Source organism: Oncorhynchus nerka, linkage group LG9b (genome assembly GCF_034236695.1).
Source record: "Oncorhynchus nerka isolate Pitt River linkage group LG9b, Oner_Uvic_2.0, whole genome shotgun sequence".
Classification (NCBI taxonomy): Eukaryota; Metazoa; Chordata; class Actinopteri; order Salmoniformes; family Salmonidae; genus Oncorhynchus; species Oncorhynchus nerka.
In genome coordinates this window covers 25,008,219-25,028,068 of record NC_088424.1, presented here as the reverse complement: position 1 = coordinate 25,028,068, position 19,850 = coordinate 25,008,219, and the positions used below count along the sequence as shown (strand labels likewise).

At 45.3% G+C, this 19,850-nt stretch overlaps 1 protein-coding gene across 3 annotated transcripts in view; it reads right to left on the bottom strand.

Annotated features, from left to right (window-relative positions):
- LOC115114499 (laminin subunit alpha-3-like) overlaps positions 1 to 19,850 on the bottom strand; it is a 114,230-nt gene that overhangs the window by 72,937 nt on the left and 21,443 nt on the right. For all 3 annotated transcript variants that reach the window (XM_065013456.1, XM_029642778.2, XM_065013455.1), the window contains exons 3-9: positions 17,822 to 17,939; positions 16,349 to 16,467; positions 16,060 to 16,230; positions 15,227 to 15,324; positions 10,491 to 10,606; positions 9,105 to 9,223; positions 7,844 to 7,934 (exon numbers count right to left, since the gene is read on the bottom strand). In XM_065013456.1, the coding sequence (XP_064869528.1) occupies positions 7,844 to 7,934; positions 9,105 to 9,223; positions 10,491 to 10,606; positions 15,227 to 15,324; positions 16,060 to 16,230; positions 16,349 to 16,467; positions 17,822 to 17,939 (832 nt within the window). The remainder of the gene's footprint in view (positions 1 to 7,843; positions 7,935 to 9,104; positions 9,224 to 10,490; positions 10,607 to 15,226; positions 15,325 to 16,059; positions 16,231 to 16,348; positions 16,468 to 17,821; positions 17,940 to 19,850) is intronic.

Below are 19,850 nucleotides of genomic sequence, written 5' to 3'. Positions count from 1 at the left end.
TCTTGGACGATAAAGGACCCTGGGCACAGCCAGGAGAATATCGCCGCCCCAAAGAAGAGCTGGAGGCGGAGAAGGCGGAGAGGCGCTGGTATGAGGAGGCAGCACGGTGACGTAGATGGAAGCCCGAGAGTCAGCCCCAAAAATGTCTTGGGGGGGCACACAGGGAGTATGGCGAAGCCAGGTAGGAGACCTGCACCAACTTCCTGTGCTTACCGGGGGGCTAGAGAGACCGGGCAGGCACCGTGTTATGCTGTGGAGCGCACGGTGTCTCCAGTGCGGGTGCATAGCCCGGTGCGGTACATACCAGCTCCTCGTATCGGCCGGGCTAGAGTGGGCATTGAGCCAAGTGTCATGAAGCCGGCTCTACGCATCTGGTCTCTAGTGCTCTCCTTGGGCCGGCTTACATGGCACCAGCCTTGCTATTCCACCTCGCCGCACTGGCAGGGCGACCGCGAGCATTCAACCAGGTAAGGTTGGGCGGGCTCGGAGCTCAAGAGCTCCAGTGCGCCTGCACGGTCCGGTCTATCCAGTACCACCTCCACGTGGCAGCTCCCTGCACCAGGCTTCCTGTGCATGTCCTCGGCCCAGTACCACCAGTGCCAGCACCATGCACCAGGCCTACCGTGCGCTTCGCCTGTCCAGCGCTGCCAGAGCCTTCCTCCTCGTCAGCGCCGCCGGAGTCTCCCGTCTGTCATGAGCCGCCGGAGTCTCCCGTCTGTCATGAGCCGCCGGAGTCTCCCGTCTGTCATGAGCCGCCGGAGTCTCCCGTCTGTCATGAGCCGCCAGAGTCGCCAGTCAGCATGGAGCAGCCAGAGTCGCCAGTCAGCATGGAGCAGCCAGAGTCGCCAGTCAGCATGGAGCAGCCAGAGCTGCCAGTCAGCATGGAGCAGCCAGAGCTGCCAGTCAGCATGGAGCAGCCAGAGCTGCCAGTCAGCATGGAGCAGCCAGAGCCGCCAGTCAGCCAGGATCCGCCAGAGCCGCCAGTCAGCCAAGATCCGCCAGAGCCGCCAGTCTACCAGGATCTGCCAGTGCCGCCAGTCAGCCAGGATCCGCCAGTCAACCAGGATCCGCCATTCAGCCAGGATCCACCAGTCAGCCAGGATCTGCCAGAGCCGCCAGTCAGCCAGGATCTGCCAGAGCCATCAACCTGCCTGAGCTTCCTCTCAGTTCAGAGCTACCCCTCAGTCCCGAGCTACCCCTCAGTCCCGAGCTACCCCTCAGTCCCGAGCTATCCCTCAGTTCCGAGCTATCCCTCAGTCCCGAGCTGTCCCTCAGTCCGGAGCTGCCCCTCAGTCCAGTGGGGCCCTTTGTTAGAGTTACTAGGCCAAGGTCTGCGGCGAGGGTCGCCAATCTAAGGACGCGGAGTAAGAGGACTAAGACTATGTTGGAGTGGGGTCCACGTCCCGCGCCAGAGCCGCCACCGTGGACAGACGCCCACCCAGACCCTCCCCTATGGGTTTAGGTGTGCGGCCGGGAGTCCGCACCTTTGGGGGGGTGGTGGGGGTACTGTCCTGGCCTTAGTATTTTGTGTTTTCTTTATTATTTTGGTCAGGCCAGGGTGTGACATGGGTATTTATGTGGTGTGTTTTGTCTTGGGGTTTTTTGTAGGTTATGGGATTGTGGTTTAGTGAAGTAGTCTAGGTAAGTCTATGGTTGCCTAGAGTGGTTCTCAATCAGAGGCAGGTGTTTATCGTTGTCTCTGATTGGGAACCATATTTAGGCAGCCATATTCTTTGAGTGTTTCATAGGTGATTGTTCCTGTCTCTGTGTTTGTTGCACCAGATAGGGCTGTTTCGGTTTTTCACGTTTATTGTTTTTGTATATTGTTCGATTTTCATCTTTATTAAAGATGTTTATAAATAACCACGCTGCATTTTGGTCCTCCTCTCTTTCACTGGAAGAAAACCGTAACAGCTGTATATGTTCTCTGGGTTCTAGACTTATAAAAAGGGATGTGACACATCTTTCATCTACCGACCTAGGAAGATTATGACTTCTGACAGCTACAGTACGCAGTATATATCCTGCATAGACAAATATTATGTATTACACAGATCACGAACCACAAGCCCTTATGAAATTCACACATAATGTACCAAATATGCATGAATATCTGCATTGGAATCCACTGTGTTGTTGCCACTTTATGACGTAGGCCTAGGTTATGATCAGAAAAAATATCATTCTTGGAGTTCCGGTTCAGCATGTGAATGGAGAAGAAGCTCGTGGATGAGGCTCCTACCCATTAGTTCATTTTTCCAAATTTGTCATTTGCATTCCACTCTCTTACATATCATATTTGATTGATGAGTTCGTAAGTTAACTTTTTGATTAAAATTTCACACGACCTGAGGAGCAGAAGACCTGTAACTAACGTTTCAACTGCGATGGCAAATGTGAATGGTAATGGGGCCAACTCCAGTCCAACTGTTACAGAGCCTCATGTGGTCACACTCCCCAGAGATCTTCAGAACCTCCGTACGGTTCTGGTCTCGGAAATTACAGCTACCATTGCCACTCAGCTCAAAACTGCCATCGGCGCTGCTCTGGCCCACTTCTCCGCCGTCCTAGATGGTGTCCGAGCCGCTGCGGATGAACAAGGTCGCCGAATTGACGGTGATGGGAAAATCAAAAGAAATTAGCCAAGACCTCCACAAGTCTGGTTCATCCTTGAGAGCAATTTCCAAATGCCTGAAGGTACCACGTTCATCTGTACAAACAATAGTATGCAAGTATAAACACCATGGGACCACGCAGCTGCAATACCGCTCTGGAAGGAGACACGTTCTCCTAGACATGAACGTACTTTGGTGTGAAATGTGCAAATCCATCCCAGAACAGCATAGGACCTTGTGAAGATGCTAGAGGAAATGGGTACAAAAGTATCTATATCCACAGTAAAACGAGTCATATAATCAACATAACCTGAAAGGCTGCTCAGCAAGGAAAAAGCCACTGCTCCAAAACCGTTTGCAACTGCACATGGGGACAAAGATCATACTTTTTGGAGAAATGTCCTCTGGTCTGATGAAACAAAAATGGAACTATTTGGCCATAATGACCATCGTTATGTTGTGAGGTAAAAGGGGGAGGCTTGCAAGCCGAAGAACACCATCCCAACTGTGAAGCACAGCATCATGTTGTGAGGGTGCTTTTGCTGCAGGAGGGAATGGTGCACTTCACAAACTAGATGGCATCATGAGGCAGGAAAATTATGTGGTACATTGAAGCAACATCTCAAGACATCAGACAGGAAGTTAAAGCTTGGTCGCAAATGAACAACTTACTGTGGGAAGCTTGTGGAAGGCTACCCAAAATGTTTTACCCAAGTTAAACAATTTAAAGGTAATGCTAGCAAATACTAATTGAGTTTACGTAAACTTCTGACCCACTGGGAATGTGATGAACGAATAAATAATTCTCTCTACTATTATTCTGACATTTCACATTCTTAAAATAAAGTTGTGATACTAACTGGCTTAAGACAGGGAATTTTTACTAGGACTAAATGTCAGGAATTGTGAAAAACTGAGTTTAAATGTATTTGACTAAGGTGTATGTAAACTTCCGACTTCAACTGTATATATGTTACTCCCTTTGGTTTCTTCCCCAGTCATCATTGTTCCTGTATCTGTCATGTCGGTACGCTCTTTGTGTTTCTTGTTTTGTTTATTTATGACATGTATTCACTCCCTGAACTTGCTTCCCGACTCTCAGCGTACATCGTTACAGAATGACGACTCAACAAATGGAAACATCAGGGACTGTTTTTTGTTTTGTTTTGGTGTTGGGGGTGATGTCAGGTCCGGGTGTTGGACCCAGTGCTACCTGGGAGGCCTCAGCCGGTTTGTAGGCTCCCATGTCTCAGCGGGTTCGATAGCTGAGACATGGGAGCTGGGTGAACAGATTTCTGTGCCTCGGCCAGTTTATCAGATTCACTCCTCAGCCGGTTCGTCAGGTTTCTGCGCCTCAGCAGAGGCGACCAGTCCGCTCCGGATCCCCAGGATCGTCCCTGGGGTTAGCGTCCTGTGGCTGGAGCTGAACGAGCCGGAGAGGGGGTACTGTCACGTATGCTCTCTCTCCGGTGCTCTAGGTCGTCATGCTCCCGCGCCTCATGCTCCCGCGCCTCAGCCAGTTCGGTAGGTTCCCGGTCCGCTCCTGATGCCCAGGATCATCATCATGGTCTGCGTCCTGCAGCTGGAGCCGCGCGTTGACCTACCTTACCATTTTGTAAATGCCTTTTCAAATATATTTCACGACTGGTGCTACGGAGCCTCTCCGCATTAGGATAGGAAGGTTTTCTGTTTATATGCACCGATGCTGCGCTGTTTCTATTCGCTGGGGAGGGGAGGGGGAGTGACATTTTCGGTCCAATTCTTTTTTTTTTTTTTCCTTAGCTTTTTTAAATCAGTTTTCTCTTATCTTTGCAAATACTTGGTCTGTTTTCACACCTTTTTCATTTCAATATTTTAGAAGGCTAATCTTATAAAGTGTTTTATCTTGGAATACTAAGGCAATGAACAATCCTGTCAAGAGGTCTAGGGTCTTCTCTCATTTGAAAAAGCTAAAAGCAGATGTGGTATTTTTTACAAGAGACCCATTTATGCATTAAAGGTCACTCAAGGCTGCTAAACTCCAGGTCTAGTCAGGTTTTCCATTCAGACTTTAACTCCAAAGCCAGAGGGGTTGTAATTTTGGTTAGTAAAAGAATAAATTTTTCTACTACTAATGTTATTTCAGACAGTAATGGGAGATATTTAATCATAACTGGCACCATTTGGCACACACCTGTATTATTGGTCTATGTATATGCTCCTAATTTTGATGATGTTGAATTTGCCAATGGGTTGCTGAGGAAAATCCTTTCTCTGAACACCCATCTTTTGATATTTGTCGGGGATCTGAATTGTGTTATTAGCCCGGCTTTAGACCGCTCCAACCCCAGAACTATGTCTCCCTCTGCTATGTCAAAGTCCTTCTCAGGTTTTATGGTTCAGAATGAATGTACAGATCCCTGGAGATGTCAGAATCCCCAGGCAAGAGAGTATTCTTTCATTTCACATGTACACCATTATTTTTCTCGTATTAAATATTTCTTTATTGATCATAAGTGACTTCCAAATGTCACCTCTTCTGAATATTTACCCATTGTAATTTCTGACTATGGACCTTTAGCCCTCGACAGACTCTTACTCCTCTCTGGAGATTCAATTCTCTTCTCCTGTCTGATGCAGACTTCTGTAACGTTATCTCCACTTCTACTGATCATTTTCTTTTTTCAAATCAGACAAGCTCAACCTCTCATTCTCTCTTATTGGAATCACTTAAGGCCTATCTTAGAGGATAAAGGATTTCTTATTCTTCTCATTTAAACAAAATTTAGAAAGCTAAACTCACGAAAGAACTTACTAAAGCCTTGACTTAGACCATCAGTATGCCCAGACGCCATCCCCAGAGCAATATAAGCAACGCTTGAACTTACAACGTCTTCAATCTCGGTTACTACTAAACGGTTACTATTGCATTCACGTGGTACCTACTATGAACATGGCGACAGGGCAAGTAGTCTGCTCGTACACCAGTTAAAAAACAGTTTACCCATCTGATTCCCAAAATGAATGATTCCTCTAATAGCTTGATTTCTGACCCTACGGGGATCAATGACAGCTTCAAATCTTTCTATTCCTTTCTATTTCCATCAGATACTGCCAATATGACTACATTTTGGGCGAACTGGAGACTCCCACAGTTGAAGCTGAAACTGCAGATGACCTTGATTCCCCTCTCAGCCTTCAGTCTATCAAGTCAATGCAGAGCAGCAAGGCTCCAGGGCCTGATGGGTTTACAACTGACTTCTTTAAGAAATCTATACCAAGTTAGCCCCTTTACTTTTATCTGTGTATAATGAATCACTTGAACGTGGCTCGTTGCCACCTACCGTAACACAGGCTTGGTTTACAACTACTGAGCACTGGTTTACATATGCTCGGCAGAATGAGTGACTAATTGGTCGAGGTAGTATCGAATGAGGAAAACAGGAATTGTATCTAACATGTCACCATATACAATAACATGTCTTCATATACTATACAATGGGAGTCCAAAGGAGTTCAGTATAAATGATCCCTATTGTCTTTGTAAGCTATGAGCAGGTAAAACAATATCTATGGATTTTCTATCGTGTTAAATCATTCATTTGTTACAGGTTTCAATATCAGCCAACGGAACAGGTTACAGTTTGCAACAGCACAGTGAGTGGCGAAAGGGCATTGACCTTAATTGAGTTTGTGGCTTCTTTGCTCTTTTCTAAGCACTGAGGGCAACCATTTTAATTCCATCACCTCTCAAAAGCCCAATCACAACTTGCAGCTATTTATGTGGCGAGGAACAACAACGACATACTATGCTAGCAATGTACACAAGTGTGGCACTGAATTTAGCAACAATACAAGTGGCTAGTGCTAGTGGTTGGTGCCACTGTGTGTATGTGTGTGCCTGTCAGAAACAACACCAAAGTCTATGGAAGTCTCTGTTCCATTTTGCTCTTACGTATTAGTCATAGGTCAGAAAGCAAGCTACACTAGCTCTTTACTAAACATTAATACCCCAACTATTTTTATATATAGTACCAGTCAAAAGTTTGGACACCTACTCATTCAAGGGTTTTTCATTTTTTTTAAACTATATTTACTACATCGTAGAACAATAGTGAAGACATCAACACTAGGAAATAACACATATGGAATCATGTAGTAACAAAAAATATATATTTTATATCTGAGATTCTTCAAAGTAGCCACCCTTTGCCTTGATGACAGCTTTGCACACTCTTGGCATTCTTCATGAGGAATGCTTTTCCAACAGTCTTGAAGGAGTTCCCACATATGCTGAGCACTTGTTGGCTGCTTTTCCTTCACTCTGCGGTCAACTCATCCCAAACCATTTCAATTGGTTTGAGGTCGGGTGATTATGGAGGCCAGGTCATCTGATGCAGCACTCTCCTTCTTGGTCAAACAGCCCTTACACAGCCTGGAAGTGTGCTGGGTCATTTTCCTGTTGAAAGACAAATGATAGTTCCACTAACCGCAAACCAGATGGGATGGCGTATCGCTGCAGAATGCTGTGGTAGCCATGCTGGTTAAGTGTGCCTTGAATTCTAAATAAATCACCAACAGTGTCACCAGCAAAGCACCCCCACACCATCACACCACCTCCTCCATGCTTTATGATGGGAAACACACATGCTGAGATCATCCGTTCACCTACTCTGCGTCTCACGAAGACACGTTAGACCAAAGGACAGATTTACACCAGTCTAATGTCCATTGCTTGTGTTGCAAGTCTCTTCTTCTTATTGGTGTCAATTTGACCATGAAGGCTTGATTCACACAGTCTCCTCTGAACAGTTGATGTTGAGATGTGTGTTACTTGAATGCTGTAAAGCATTTATTTGGGCTGCAATCTGAGGTGCAGTTAACTCTAATGAACTTATCCTCTGCAGCAGAGATAACCCTGAGTCTTCATTTCCTGTGGCGGTCCTGATGAGAGCCAGTTTCATCATAGCGCTTGATGGTTTTTGCAACTGCACTTGAAGAAACGTTCAAAGTTCATGAAATTGACTGACGTTCCGGATTGACTGACGTTGACTGATGTAGAAAATAGTAAAAATAAAGAAAAACCCTTGAATAAGTAGGTGTGTCCAAACTTATGAATGGTACTGTACTGCAACTAAATGTGATACGTTCACATCATTAGGCACTTAGGAAAAAAGGAAGACACTACGACCATAGAGAAAGGAAAAACTGAGAAATACTGTTTGAAGAGAAGGAAGGGTCTCACTCACGAATACAGCCACTGTGAGACTGTGGAGGCACTCCGTGGGGTCTGTAGAATCCATCAGCACAAAGCTCACAGTTCACCCCTGCCGTGTTGTGCTAGTGAGAGGGAAATAGACAGAGATATCAGACAAACGCCACACAACACACTCCTGTCCTGCTTTAGAATGAATGGAGTGAGTGGGTCAGAGGGACACAATGTTTTGGAGGGCAACTAAGGTTCCTCTAAAGCAAGAAGACAAAATGCAAAACTGTTTTCTAAAACTATAGATAAATGTTTGTATCAAACACACCTTACAGTTGCTAATCTTTCTGTTTAAAACTGATCCGTGCTTATTGAAATTTCCATTACAGACCTCCATGCCTGCTCGTAGATCTGGGTCATGTTCATTATGGCACAAAATAGCAAAACGTTTTCCAATGGCACAGAAAAAAATGTATGTTTTTTATTGGACAAATGCTGCTAACAGATCTGTGACCACCTCCTGTTGAACACGGAACGAGAGAGAGCTCGATTTGTTGTTTTAGGCGTAGCAGCTAGCCTAGCTAGCTGCCTATCAAGCTAGCAAGGTTTTCATGAAGGGTTGAACGCAGCCCGGGACACGGTTAGCCATTGTGGCTGGGACCATGAATTGTCCCGGGCTTGTGGCTGTCTAGACCCCTGCTGTTAGTTGTTATTGTGACTTACTTGTTGTGTGTGTATGTACTGACATATATGTGTAACTGATAGATACACACACACACACACACACACACACACACACACACACACACACACACACACACACATTTAAAAACATTAACATGATGTGTGTGTGTGTATGTAAATTGTAAACTATTTTGTCTGTAATGTCTTTTTCATTTAATGTCGGACCTTTGGCGTCGGGTAATGGGGATCCTAATAAATCATATCAAATGCAAGTAGTGCCTAGTTTCACTCCATTCACTTCTGTTTTGTGCCTACTGAACACTACTCCTGTCCTCATTCTAGTGTAGGCATGCTCCCTGTTCATCTTAAAGAGCACCCACATGCATGCTATACATACCATACAAAATGCCAAATTACAATGTTGCATGCCCCGCATAAAATCCAAAAGATGGACATATATTGATGAGGATATCAAAATATAGTCTATGGCGCTTATCTCTCATGCGCACACACACACACACACACACACACACACACACACACACACACACACACACACACACACACACACACACACACACACACACACACACTATTCAGACTTGAAACGGGCTTCATACCTGGCAGTTGATGCACACTCCTCCCCCGTTGTAACTGCCGAAGGTGTCTAAACTTTCTGTCCTCTGCTCCACCTCTGGGTCGTAATAACACTCAGTGGCATGTGAATGGCACTGACAGGCTGTGAGAAAAACAGAAACAAACACACAAATCAGAGACACACACGAAACAGACACGCACACACAGACAGGTAAGAGTCAGTACTGTATTTTATATATTTTATCTAGCTACTATCTGTTACTATCCGTTACTATCCGTTACTATCCGTTAATATCCGTTCCAAAAAGTGCAACTATAAAGTCTATCAAGCTCAAAACGATTTGTTTTAATGTCGTATAGAACGGTTTCTTTTTTTAAACAATCTTTATTAAGAGCTGTAATTTTATTGTGAGGAACTGCAGTTTTATCAGACATTGTTTCTGTTTTGTTCTCTGTTATGTGAGGCCTTTTAACAGGACTGTACTTCCTCTAATTTCTCCTGTAAAACCTCCTCCTAAATCTGCCTGGTTAATGTTTATGAATGGTTAGGGTGCATTTGTAATACATGAGTGTACTGATTGAATTACAGACTTCTCCCTTGCTATCTCTCTTTTGCTCTCTCTTGTTCTGCGGTTGTGGAGTTGCAGGGTCAAGTTTCAGCATCTCCGACTCAGGATCTTGTCAACAGGCCAAGGCAATTTGGAACCAGCTGGCATTGGGACTGACTGGCCGGCTGTATAGAGTACAGCAGTAGTGGCGCTGGGCTAGCTACAGTAGACTGCATACAGTGCAGTTCATCACCACATACCACATGAGTAACGCCCTCAACAGTTTGCTGAGGACTCTTCCTAGTTCCAACACCATATCAGGGCATTTAGCACTGAAGCTAACGGTAGAAGAGATGGTGGGAGAATCATAAAGATAAGATATTGCTACCATGGAAAGAAAAAAATACATGCATATAAAACTCCTTTGTGACAAAGCAGAGATAGTAAACAATGGTCATACCCACATACCTAGTTAACAATATCGTGGCATCACAAACCAAACTATGCTGGCTTGGCTATTAGTTCTTTACAAGTTGTACTTTTCAGCACAGTTCCAGTAATTATGTATTGTCGTGGATGTGCAAGCAGGGCCGTTCAGTACAGCTTGGTTTGGCTTGGTTTGACTCAGTAGTGTGAATAGAGAACAGATACAGCAGAGTGAGGGTGGAGCATGGCACTAACGTTGGGACACAGACAGAACAGTCGGAGAACAAAGAGAAGAGGGTGAGGATGGAGACTGACTAAGAGAGGAGGGTGACAATGGAGGGTGACAGAGAGAGGAGAGTTGAGGGGGATAAAGCGAGGAGGGTAAGGACGGAGGGTAGCAAAGAGAGGAGAGTGATGGTGGAGGGTGGTACTCACGTTGGCACTCATTGGGACTGTCTGTCGTCGCCACCCGCCATGGCTTCTGGTTGAACCCTGGACAGCAACGGTCACATGACTCACCACAGGTGTTGTGTTTGCACTCGCACTGCAGCCTAAAGACAGGAGGAGAAAAGAAGAGACATCTGGGTTTCCTGCATCATTCTTTCACATATGACTCTCCAAGAACGGCGCCGGAGGGGATGGCTGCTGTTTTAGGTGCTCCTAACCAACTGTGCTATTTTGTTCATTTTTTTCGTTGATTTTGTACATAATGTTGCTGCAACCATCACTTATGACCAAAAATAACTTCTGGATATCCGCACAGCAATTACTCACCTCGAACTGGATGAAGAAGATTTTTCTTTAACGAGTCTGACACGAAGGATATACTGCTTTCTCTGGAACGGGTCCAAATCCACGTCATTTGCGTGAAGAAAATACAGAGAAAAAGTGGGCGGAGGTCGGCTGCCTTCTGAGAATTTGTAGGAGAGTAAGTAAACCCCCTCTTAGTCAGTCCTATTAGCCAACGTGCAATCATTGGATCACAAAATGGATGAGCTCCGATCAAGGATATCCTACCAACAGGACATTAAAAACTGTAATATCTTATGTTTCACCGAGTCGTGGTTTTACGACAACATGGATAACATACAGCTGGCAGGGTTTTCGGTCCATCGGCAAGACAGAACAGCTGCCTCCGGTAAGGGGTGGCGGTCTGTGTCTATTTGTAAATAACAGCTGGTGCACGAAATCTAATATTAAGGAAGTCTCAAGGTTTTGCTCACCTGAGGTAGAGTATCTCATGATATGCTGTAGACCACACTATTTACCAAGTGAGTTTTCATCTATATTTTTCGTAGTTGTCTATTTACAACCACAAACCGATGCTGGAATTAAGATGGCACTCAAAGAGCTGTATAGGGCCATAAACAAACAGGAAATTCTCATCCAGAAGCGGAGCTCCTAGTGGCCGGGGACTTTAATGCAGGGAAACTTAAATCTATTTTACCTCATTTCTACTAACATGTTAACTGTGTCACGCCCTTGATACGTTTCACCTTTCCTTGTGATTGTCTCCACCCCCTCCAGGTGTCGCTGATTTTCCCAAGTGTATTTATCCCTGTGTTTCTTGGCTCTCTGTGCCAGTTCGTCTTGTATGTTTCCAAGTCAACCAGCGGTTTTCCCCGTTCTTTTGCTTTTTGCATTTCTCCTTTTTCTAGTCCTCCCGGTTTTGACCCTTGCCTGTTTCTGGACTTTGTAACCCGCCTGCCTGACCATTCTGCCTGCCTTGACCACGAGCCGGTCTGCCACTGTGAACCTCCTGGACTCTGATCTGGTTTTGAACTTTTGCCTGTACACGACCATTCTCTTGCCTACTCCTTTTGTATTCATAAACATTGTAAGACTCCAACCATCTGTATCTGGGTCTCGCCTTGTGTCATGATAAAATGTGCAACCAGAGGAAGACAAAAAAAAACTTGAGACCACCGTTACTCCACACACAGAGATGCGTACAACGCTCTCCCTCGCCCTCCATTTGGGAAATCTGACCATAACGCTATCCTCCTGATTCCTGCTTACAAGCTAAAACTAAAGCAGGAAGTACCAGTGACTCACTCAACAAGGAAGTGGTCAGAGGACGCAGATGCTAAGCTACAGGACTGTTTTCCTAGGACAGACAGGAAAAAGTTGTGGGATTCTTCCGATGGCATGGATGAGTACACCACAACAGTCACTGGCTTCATCAATAAGTGCATTGATGACGTTTTCCCCAGTGACCGTACGTACGTACATACCCTAGCCAAAAGCCACGGATTACAGGCAACAGCGAAATAACTTCTCTGCCCGCTTCGAGGCAAGCAACACTGAAGCATGCATGAGAACATCAGATGTTCTGGATGACTGTGTGATCACGCTCTCCATAGCCGATGTGAGTAAGACCTTTAAACTGGTTTAAACAACATTCACTAGGCCACAGGGCCAGACGGACTACCAGGATGTGTACTCTGAGCATGCACTGACAAGTGTCATTTTCTTTTTCCTTTTTTTGTGTGTTTTTTTGTTGTTGTTTTTTAAATTTTACCCCTTTTTCTCCCCAATTTCGTGGTATCCAATTGTTTAGTAGCTGCTATCTTGTCTCATCGCTACAACTCCCGTACGGGCTCGGGAGAGATGAAGGTTGAAAGTCATGCGTCCTCCGATACACAACCCAACCAAGCCTCACTGCTTCTTAACACAGCGCCGGAAGCCCGGAAGCCAGCCGCACCAATGTGTTGGAGGAAACACAGTGCACCTGGCAACCTTGGTTAGTGCGCACTGCGCCCGGCCCACCACAGGAGTCGCTGGTGCGCGATGAGACAAGGATTTCCCTACCGGCCAAAACCCTCCCTAACCCGGACGACGCTAGGCCAATTGTGCGTCGCCCCACGGACCTCCCGGTCGCGGCCGGTTACGACAGAGCCTGGGCACGAACCCAGAGTCTCTGGTGGCACAGCTGGCGCTGCAGTACAGCGCCCTTAACCACTGCACCACCCGGGAGGCACAAGTGTCATTTTCAACCTGTCCCTGACCGAGTCTGTAATACCAACATGTTTCAAACAGACCACCATAGTCCCTGTGCCCAAGAACACAAAGGTAACCTGCCTGAATGACTTCTGATCCGTAGCACTCACGTCTGCAGCTATGTGCTGCTTTGAAAGGCTGGTCATGGCTCACATCAACACCATTATCCCAGAAACCCTAGACCCACTCCAATTTGCATACCGCCCCAACAGATCCACAGATGATGCAATTTCTATTGCACTCCACACTGTCCTTTCCCACCTTGACAAAAGGAACACCTATGTGAGAATGCTATTCATTGTCTACAGCTAAGTGCTCAACACCATAGTGCCCTCAAAGCTCATCACTAACCTAAGGACCCTGGGACTAAACACCTCCATCTGCAACTGGATCCTGGACTTCCTAACGGCCGCCCCCAGGTGGTAAGGGTAGGTAACAACACATCTGCCATGCTGATCCTCAACACAGGGCCCCCTCAGGGGTGAGTACTCAGTCCCCTCCTGTACTGAGCACGACTCTAACACCATCATTAAGTTTGCCAACGACACAACAGTGGTTGGCCTGATCACAGGCAGCTTACAGGGAGGAGTTCAGAGACCTGGCAGTGTGGTGCCAGGATAACAACCTCTCCGTCAATGTGATCAAGACAAAGGAGATGATTGTGGACTACAGAAAAAGGAGGACCGAGCTCGTCCCCATTCTCATCCACGGGGCTGTAGAGGAGCAGGTTGAGAGCTTCAAGTTCCTTGGTATCCACATCATCAACAGCTCTTGATGGTGCAAAAGGTCTACAGCTGCACCATCAAGAGCATCCTAACTGGTTGCATCACTGCCTGGTATGGTAACTGCTCGACCTCCGACCGCAAGGCACGACAGAGAGTAGTGCGTATGGCCCAGTACATCAATGGGGCCAAGCTTCCTGCCATCCAATACCTCTAGATCAGGCGGTGTCAGAGGAAGGCCGAAAACATTGCCAAGGACTCCAGCCACCCTAGTCATTGACTGTCCTCTCTGCTACCACACGGCAAGCGGGACCGGAATGCCAAGTCTAGGTCAAAAAGGCTTCTTAACAGCTTCTACCCCCACTCTTGAACAGTTAATGAAATCACCCGGACTATTTGCATTGTCCCCACCCTACCCCCCATTTTTACGCTGCTGCTGCTACTCTCTGTTTATTATCCTTGCATAGTCACTTTACCTCTACCTACATGTACATATTACCTCAATTACCTCAACTAACCGGTGCCCCAGCACATTGACTCTGTACATGAACCCCCTGTATATTAGCCTCGCTACTGTTATTTTATTGTTGCTCCTTAATTATTTGTTATATTTCTATTTTTCTTAAAACTGCATTGTTGGTTAAGGGCTTGTAAGTAAGCATTTCACTGTAAGGTCTACACCTGTTGTATTCGGATCATGTGAAAATAAAATGTAATTTCATTTTGAAGAGAGGATGTCATGTAGCCTACCTGTATATAATTAATACAGAGCATCTCTACTCAAAAGCATCTTCATGCAGTGTAAGGTGTAAAACAGTCAAATAACTTCCAAAGTGAGTGAAGCAAATACAATGGATAGATCAGTCGTCACTGTCAAACTACAGTATGATGTCATTAACCCTTATTGTTTTTCATTGTCGATAAAATACATCACCTCTATAACAACATCATCTTGGCCTCTTGCCAACGGTTTACATCACACTTACAATTACTACTAATCAGTATAACCAAAATAACCTGTTGCCTTTTTACAATGGCAATGCCAGGAAACAAACAGATGAGGTCATTTCCTTTCTATCAAACCACCAACTATCTCTTCAATCTCAGACACAGATGCTCTAAACTGCACCAACAACAGTTTTAATCTCATTCCAGAAAACCAACTGACTGAACACAACACATCCCTTCAAACTTGTAAACGATGAATAAACAATCTACAAAAGAAGAGTTTATCATTCTGGATTGCTCAATGGATCCTCTCCTCTTTCTTTTGGGGAAACGTTTGCATGCATAATACGCGTATTACAGTGAATGGATGATAGACAGATCATTCAATTGTAAGCATCAACAATAAGAACCTAAGTTAAAAATAAACAATTCTTTAGCTTGTCAAAAACAAGTGCAGAGGCTTGATGTTACAGGTGAAGGTAAGAAAAGGGCTCAGCTCACCGATTCGGGTTGCCTTGGTTACGTCCCCCACACACCTCTGCATGGCCGTGACAAACGCAGCGTCCCCCGACACTGATGTCTTTGATGCTGTAGTAATACTGTCAACCACACAGAGAGGGAGCAACACCGTCGGAATATTGTAGCAGAACCAAAACAATCAGCTCTATTTGAAACACTACATATCAACCTCACCTAAACAAACCCAGCCACTGTCTGGCACCGCAGCTGATCTGAGTCACATTGGGTTAACTGGTTTTTAGTCATGGTCTAGGCCACAGACCCTCACTAGCATCATTTAAGATGCATTTATACAGGTTCAGTACCAGTCAAACGTTTGGACACACCTACTCATTCCAGGGTAACCAAAGAAGTAACCAAAGGAGTTAAATAAATCATCCAAACTATTTCATGTCTTCACTATTATTCTACAATGAAGAAAATAATCCAAAAGAAAGAATAACCCTTGAATGAGGAGGTGTGTCCAAACGTTTGACTGGTACACGTACAAACACACTCCGGACATTGCTCGTCCTAATATTGATATATTTCTTAATTGCATTATTTTTTAATTGCATTTGTGTATATTGTTGTGAATGGTTAGATATTACTGCACTGTTGGAACTAGGAACACAAGCATTTCGCTACATTTGATTTGATGAGGCAGCAGGTAGGCTGCATATAAGAGGTTGGTGTGAGACAACGTCATTGTGTTTTGTACTCTGCTGACGGTGCATTTCTTGTTGAGTTGAGCTGTATTGAACTGAACTGAATTGATCTGAACTGTAATGAACTGAATTGGGTGCCTGTGCTGCTGTTGTGCGACTCAGTCTCACCCTGCGTGTGACAGTGGGGTCCCTCTGGGCCTTGGAGATGAGGTGCCCCAACAGAGTGCTGGTCCTGAGGAAGTGCAGGCGGATGTTGGTGGCTTTGGTGAAATCTCTCAGCACTGGAGAATAGCTGAAGTTCTTAGAGCCCGGGCGACCGTTGACCAGGGACACCACAATCTGGGACAACAACACAACATCACTCAGACAACAATATCCCCATCAATCTACAGAAGTAGTAGTCTTTAGGTACATTTCACAGGTTTCAGCAATTCCCATCCCCAATTCAGTTTCTCACCTCTCCGTTCTCCAATGGGACAGTTTTAGAGTACTCTGTGGTGCAGATCTGGTCGTCATCTCCAACTATGCGTCCATTCGGTTGTTTGCCAAACCTCTCAATGCACTCCCTTTCAGAATCTGATATCAAGAACACAAAGAGTGGTCTGTCAAATACACAGGAGGTTGGTGGCCCCTTAATTGGAAGGAGGATGGGCTCATAGTAATGGATGGAACGGAATAAATGGAATGGTATCGAGCTCAAACACAATGTTTCCATGTGTTTTTATACCATTCCATTGACTCCATTCCAGTCATTATTATGAGCTGTCCTCCTCTCAGCAGCCTCCTGTGGTCAAATACCATCATCTCTCTATCAGGGGCCCACATTGACAGGCCTTGGTGGTTATTTGTCTAAAATACTTTCTTCATCTGCATCTTTTGCCTCTGATCTTATCCATCACTATAAGAAGAAAAAAAGCATGTAGCCTTGTCTGAACCAGAACGGCCCATAGGGCAGGAGTCTATATCCTGTTTCTGTAGCATGAGGCAGCTTGATGTACAAGTACACCCCCTGGAGAGGACGCTAGTCTATTGCAGGGCCTTGACTGTAACCCTGAATCGAAATTGGAATGTTGAACAGTGAAAAATCGTTGCCATTTTTATGAAGATACATCTACTGAATAACAAGAATCAATATTTAATACATAGAGCCAGGAGTATATAAATCGTCGAGAGAGAGAAAATCCTAAAATGAAATTCAAAAGGAGAGTTGAGACACAGCTGTTTCTGCTGGGAAGGTGTGTGTGCTCACACACATGCCTCACAGGGACGGGACATGTCTTCACTTTGAGAGCAGGCTGGTGAGTCTGTGTAGGCCAGGGGGCGGTATATAGGAGAGACTAGGCCTACTGACTGGATCATAGATGCATCATAAGTCACTCATAAACCAAGCTTTTTGCACTCATGGTTAAGTATTAGTATTACAGCTCTGTAGAACAGCACGTTATGGGCTTCACAAATCTTTTACGAAGACATTTCGTCACAATATGACATTTTCATCTGTGTGGTAATGTTTGCCAGTTCCCTCTAGTCTGCATTCAGCAGCAACACATCTGAATTTCAAGGTATATGAAAAAACATGTACTGGACGATAGGTCATCTTCATGTTCCAATAATGCTGTTTTCAACTGTTTTCAACTGTTTTAAACGTTTTCAAGTTAGGGCGGCAGGTAGCCTAGCCTGGGCCAGTAATCAAAAGGTTGCTGGTTCGAATCCCAGAGCCAACTAGGTGATAAATCTGCCGATGTGCCCTTGAGCAAAGTACTTAACCCTAATTGATCCTGTAAGTCTCTCTGGATAAGAGCGTCTGCTAAATGACTCAAACGTAAATGTCAGTCCCGCCCAACCAAGAGCCTTAAAAGGCACAAGCATAATACACAAATGTGTATACTGTGCACATGGTGTGAATTTGAAAATAAACAGCAACACTTACGAGCAAAGTACTGCCATGGAGCGTATGTTTTCCCATGGTCCAGGGAGCGCTCCAGGACCCACAGGTCAGGCCGCGGGGCGTTGGCAAACTTGATCAGGACGTAGGCCACATGGAAGAGCTAAAAACAAGATTAACACAAAGAGTACAGCAGTGTAATACAAAGGGCTACAAACAAGTTGTTAATGGATTCTGGCAGTAGAAGTTGTTGGTTCAAAACGCTGTGGTTTCCTGCGCCTTGGTCCACTAACACCAGCTCAGTCTTGGCAGACGGCTCAGCCTCAGACAATACTCCATTTCCTTTCACGTGAAGGCTAGAGCACAATCACTTTAACAACAATAATCTACCCGACCTGTACCTCCTCCGGCTAGCGAAAACCACCACAGCCTAATGCCCTGAAATCTGCTGGCTTAGCCATTGGGCATTGGGTCAAACGTTCTAATCAAATTCTGTGTCTTCTTTCCTTCCTTTTTAATAACAGTTGACTTGAAACTTGTATTTCTCATATCACAACCATGTGGCCCTCAAGTGCTCATATAGTATGGTACAGTAAAAGACAACCATTGGAAATTATAGAGGCTCAATGAGACCTGTGTTGAGAGTGGATGGAACTGCTGCAGGTGCTTCTGAAACACCCATCCTCCATGCCCTCTGGAGAGAGATTTCTCCTTTCAAAGAACACAGGCTTTACAAGAGCACCGGATGATGATGATTGTTCCCCTGGGTACACTACCCTTTCTCTACGACCCTCATGGCTGTTTCCACACTCAATGTTCCCACACTCAATGTTCCTCTCTTGCCATCATCATCATCAGGGCTCAATAGTGGGTTGCTTCAGTTCCATTACATAGAATTGAAAAGCTGCTTTTTTTCAACAGTCAAAGCCATCTTTGTGGTGGTTGCCATGGAGCTTGCACGGCTCGGAATTAGAACTTATGACATCAGACCACACAGAAGTGGCAATTGCAGTGTAAACAAACACACCTGACCGCCCCACCCTCACTTTTCTGCTTTTAAGACTGCAAGCTGACATTATTTCCAAAAGATTTCATTATTAGCAGAGATCCTAAAACATGAGAGAGAAACATAAAAGAGCATGAACACATGAGCTTGACATACTGCATGAAAACTGTATCTAACAAAGAACATGATCTTCAAAAAGAATGGCCCTGCTTTAAGACTGGCTGCTTTTGGCAAAGTTGAAAAGGATAAAGGCAGGCCCACACTAGTCGGGGATCCTTTAGAGTCTTCAAAACCCCAGCATGCTTTTGTGATTGGAGTTCAAGTTCTCCGTCTTCCCTTGTCTCTCCTTGCACGAGGAAGAGCTGTGCTAATAGTGATATCAAAGCAAAGCAAACTCTTGGCCGAGGAGTCTGAGACTTGTCAACCAGGCTCCACAATTAACTTGGAAGGATTGCATCCCCCCACCTTGAGAAATGACCAGTAGTTAATTTGGCTTTGATTGATCTGAGGATGGTTCAGGGGGTCAGATAGTATGTTGAGCCTGGTCTTGTCTTGCCAAGTCAACACACAAAAACCATTACAGAACACTCCAAGCAGCTGGTCAAAACCTCTGCTTTCAACAAGTAGCCTAGATAAGTGTGCAAAGATCTAAGTTTAGAAGCAAAATGAATGAGTGGAAGTCTTAAAGACAATGATTTGTGAGCAATCTTATAGCTCTTGTCTTAACCCCGTTGGTAAACAGCCTGTTCTGACCTCTATTGCTCATGGGAGTGTCTCAAAGCTAATCAGAGAACACTTCCACCCACCATTCTACAGGATGCACAAGGAACAAAAAAATAGCATCTGAGATTCAAGAGTACACAAACAAAACGTAGGCTGCATATTGTCAGACCTAAAAACAGACACAAGGCAAAGTCTTGGCTGAGAGCTGAGAGGTTGCTATCAATAGACTGGGTTTGTTGAAGAGGAAGGAGCAGGAAGATGTTCGTTCACACACGTTGGGATGCGATGATGGTGGGACTGGGATGGGGGGTGGGGGGGGGGGGGGGCAGAGACGTGCCGACTGGC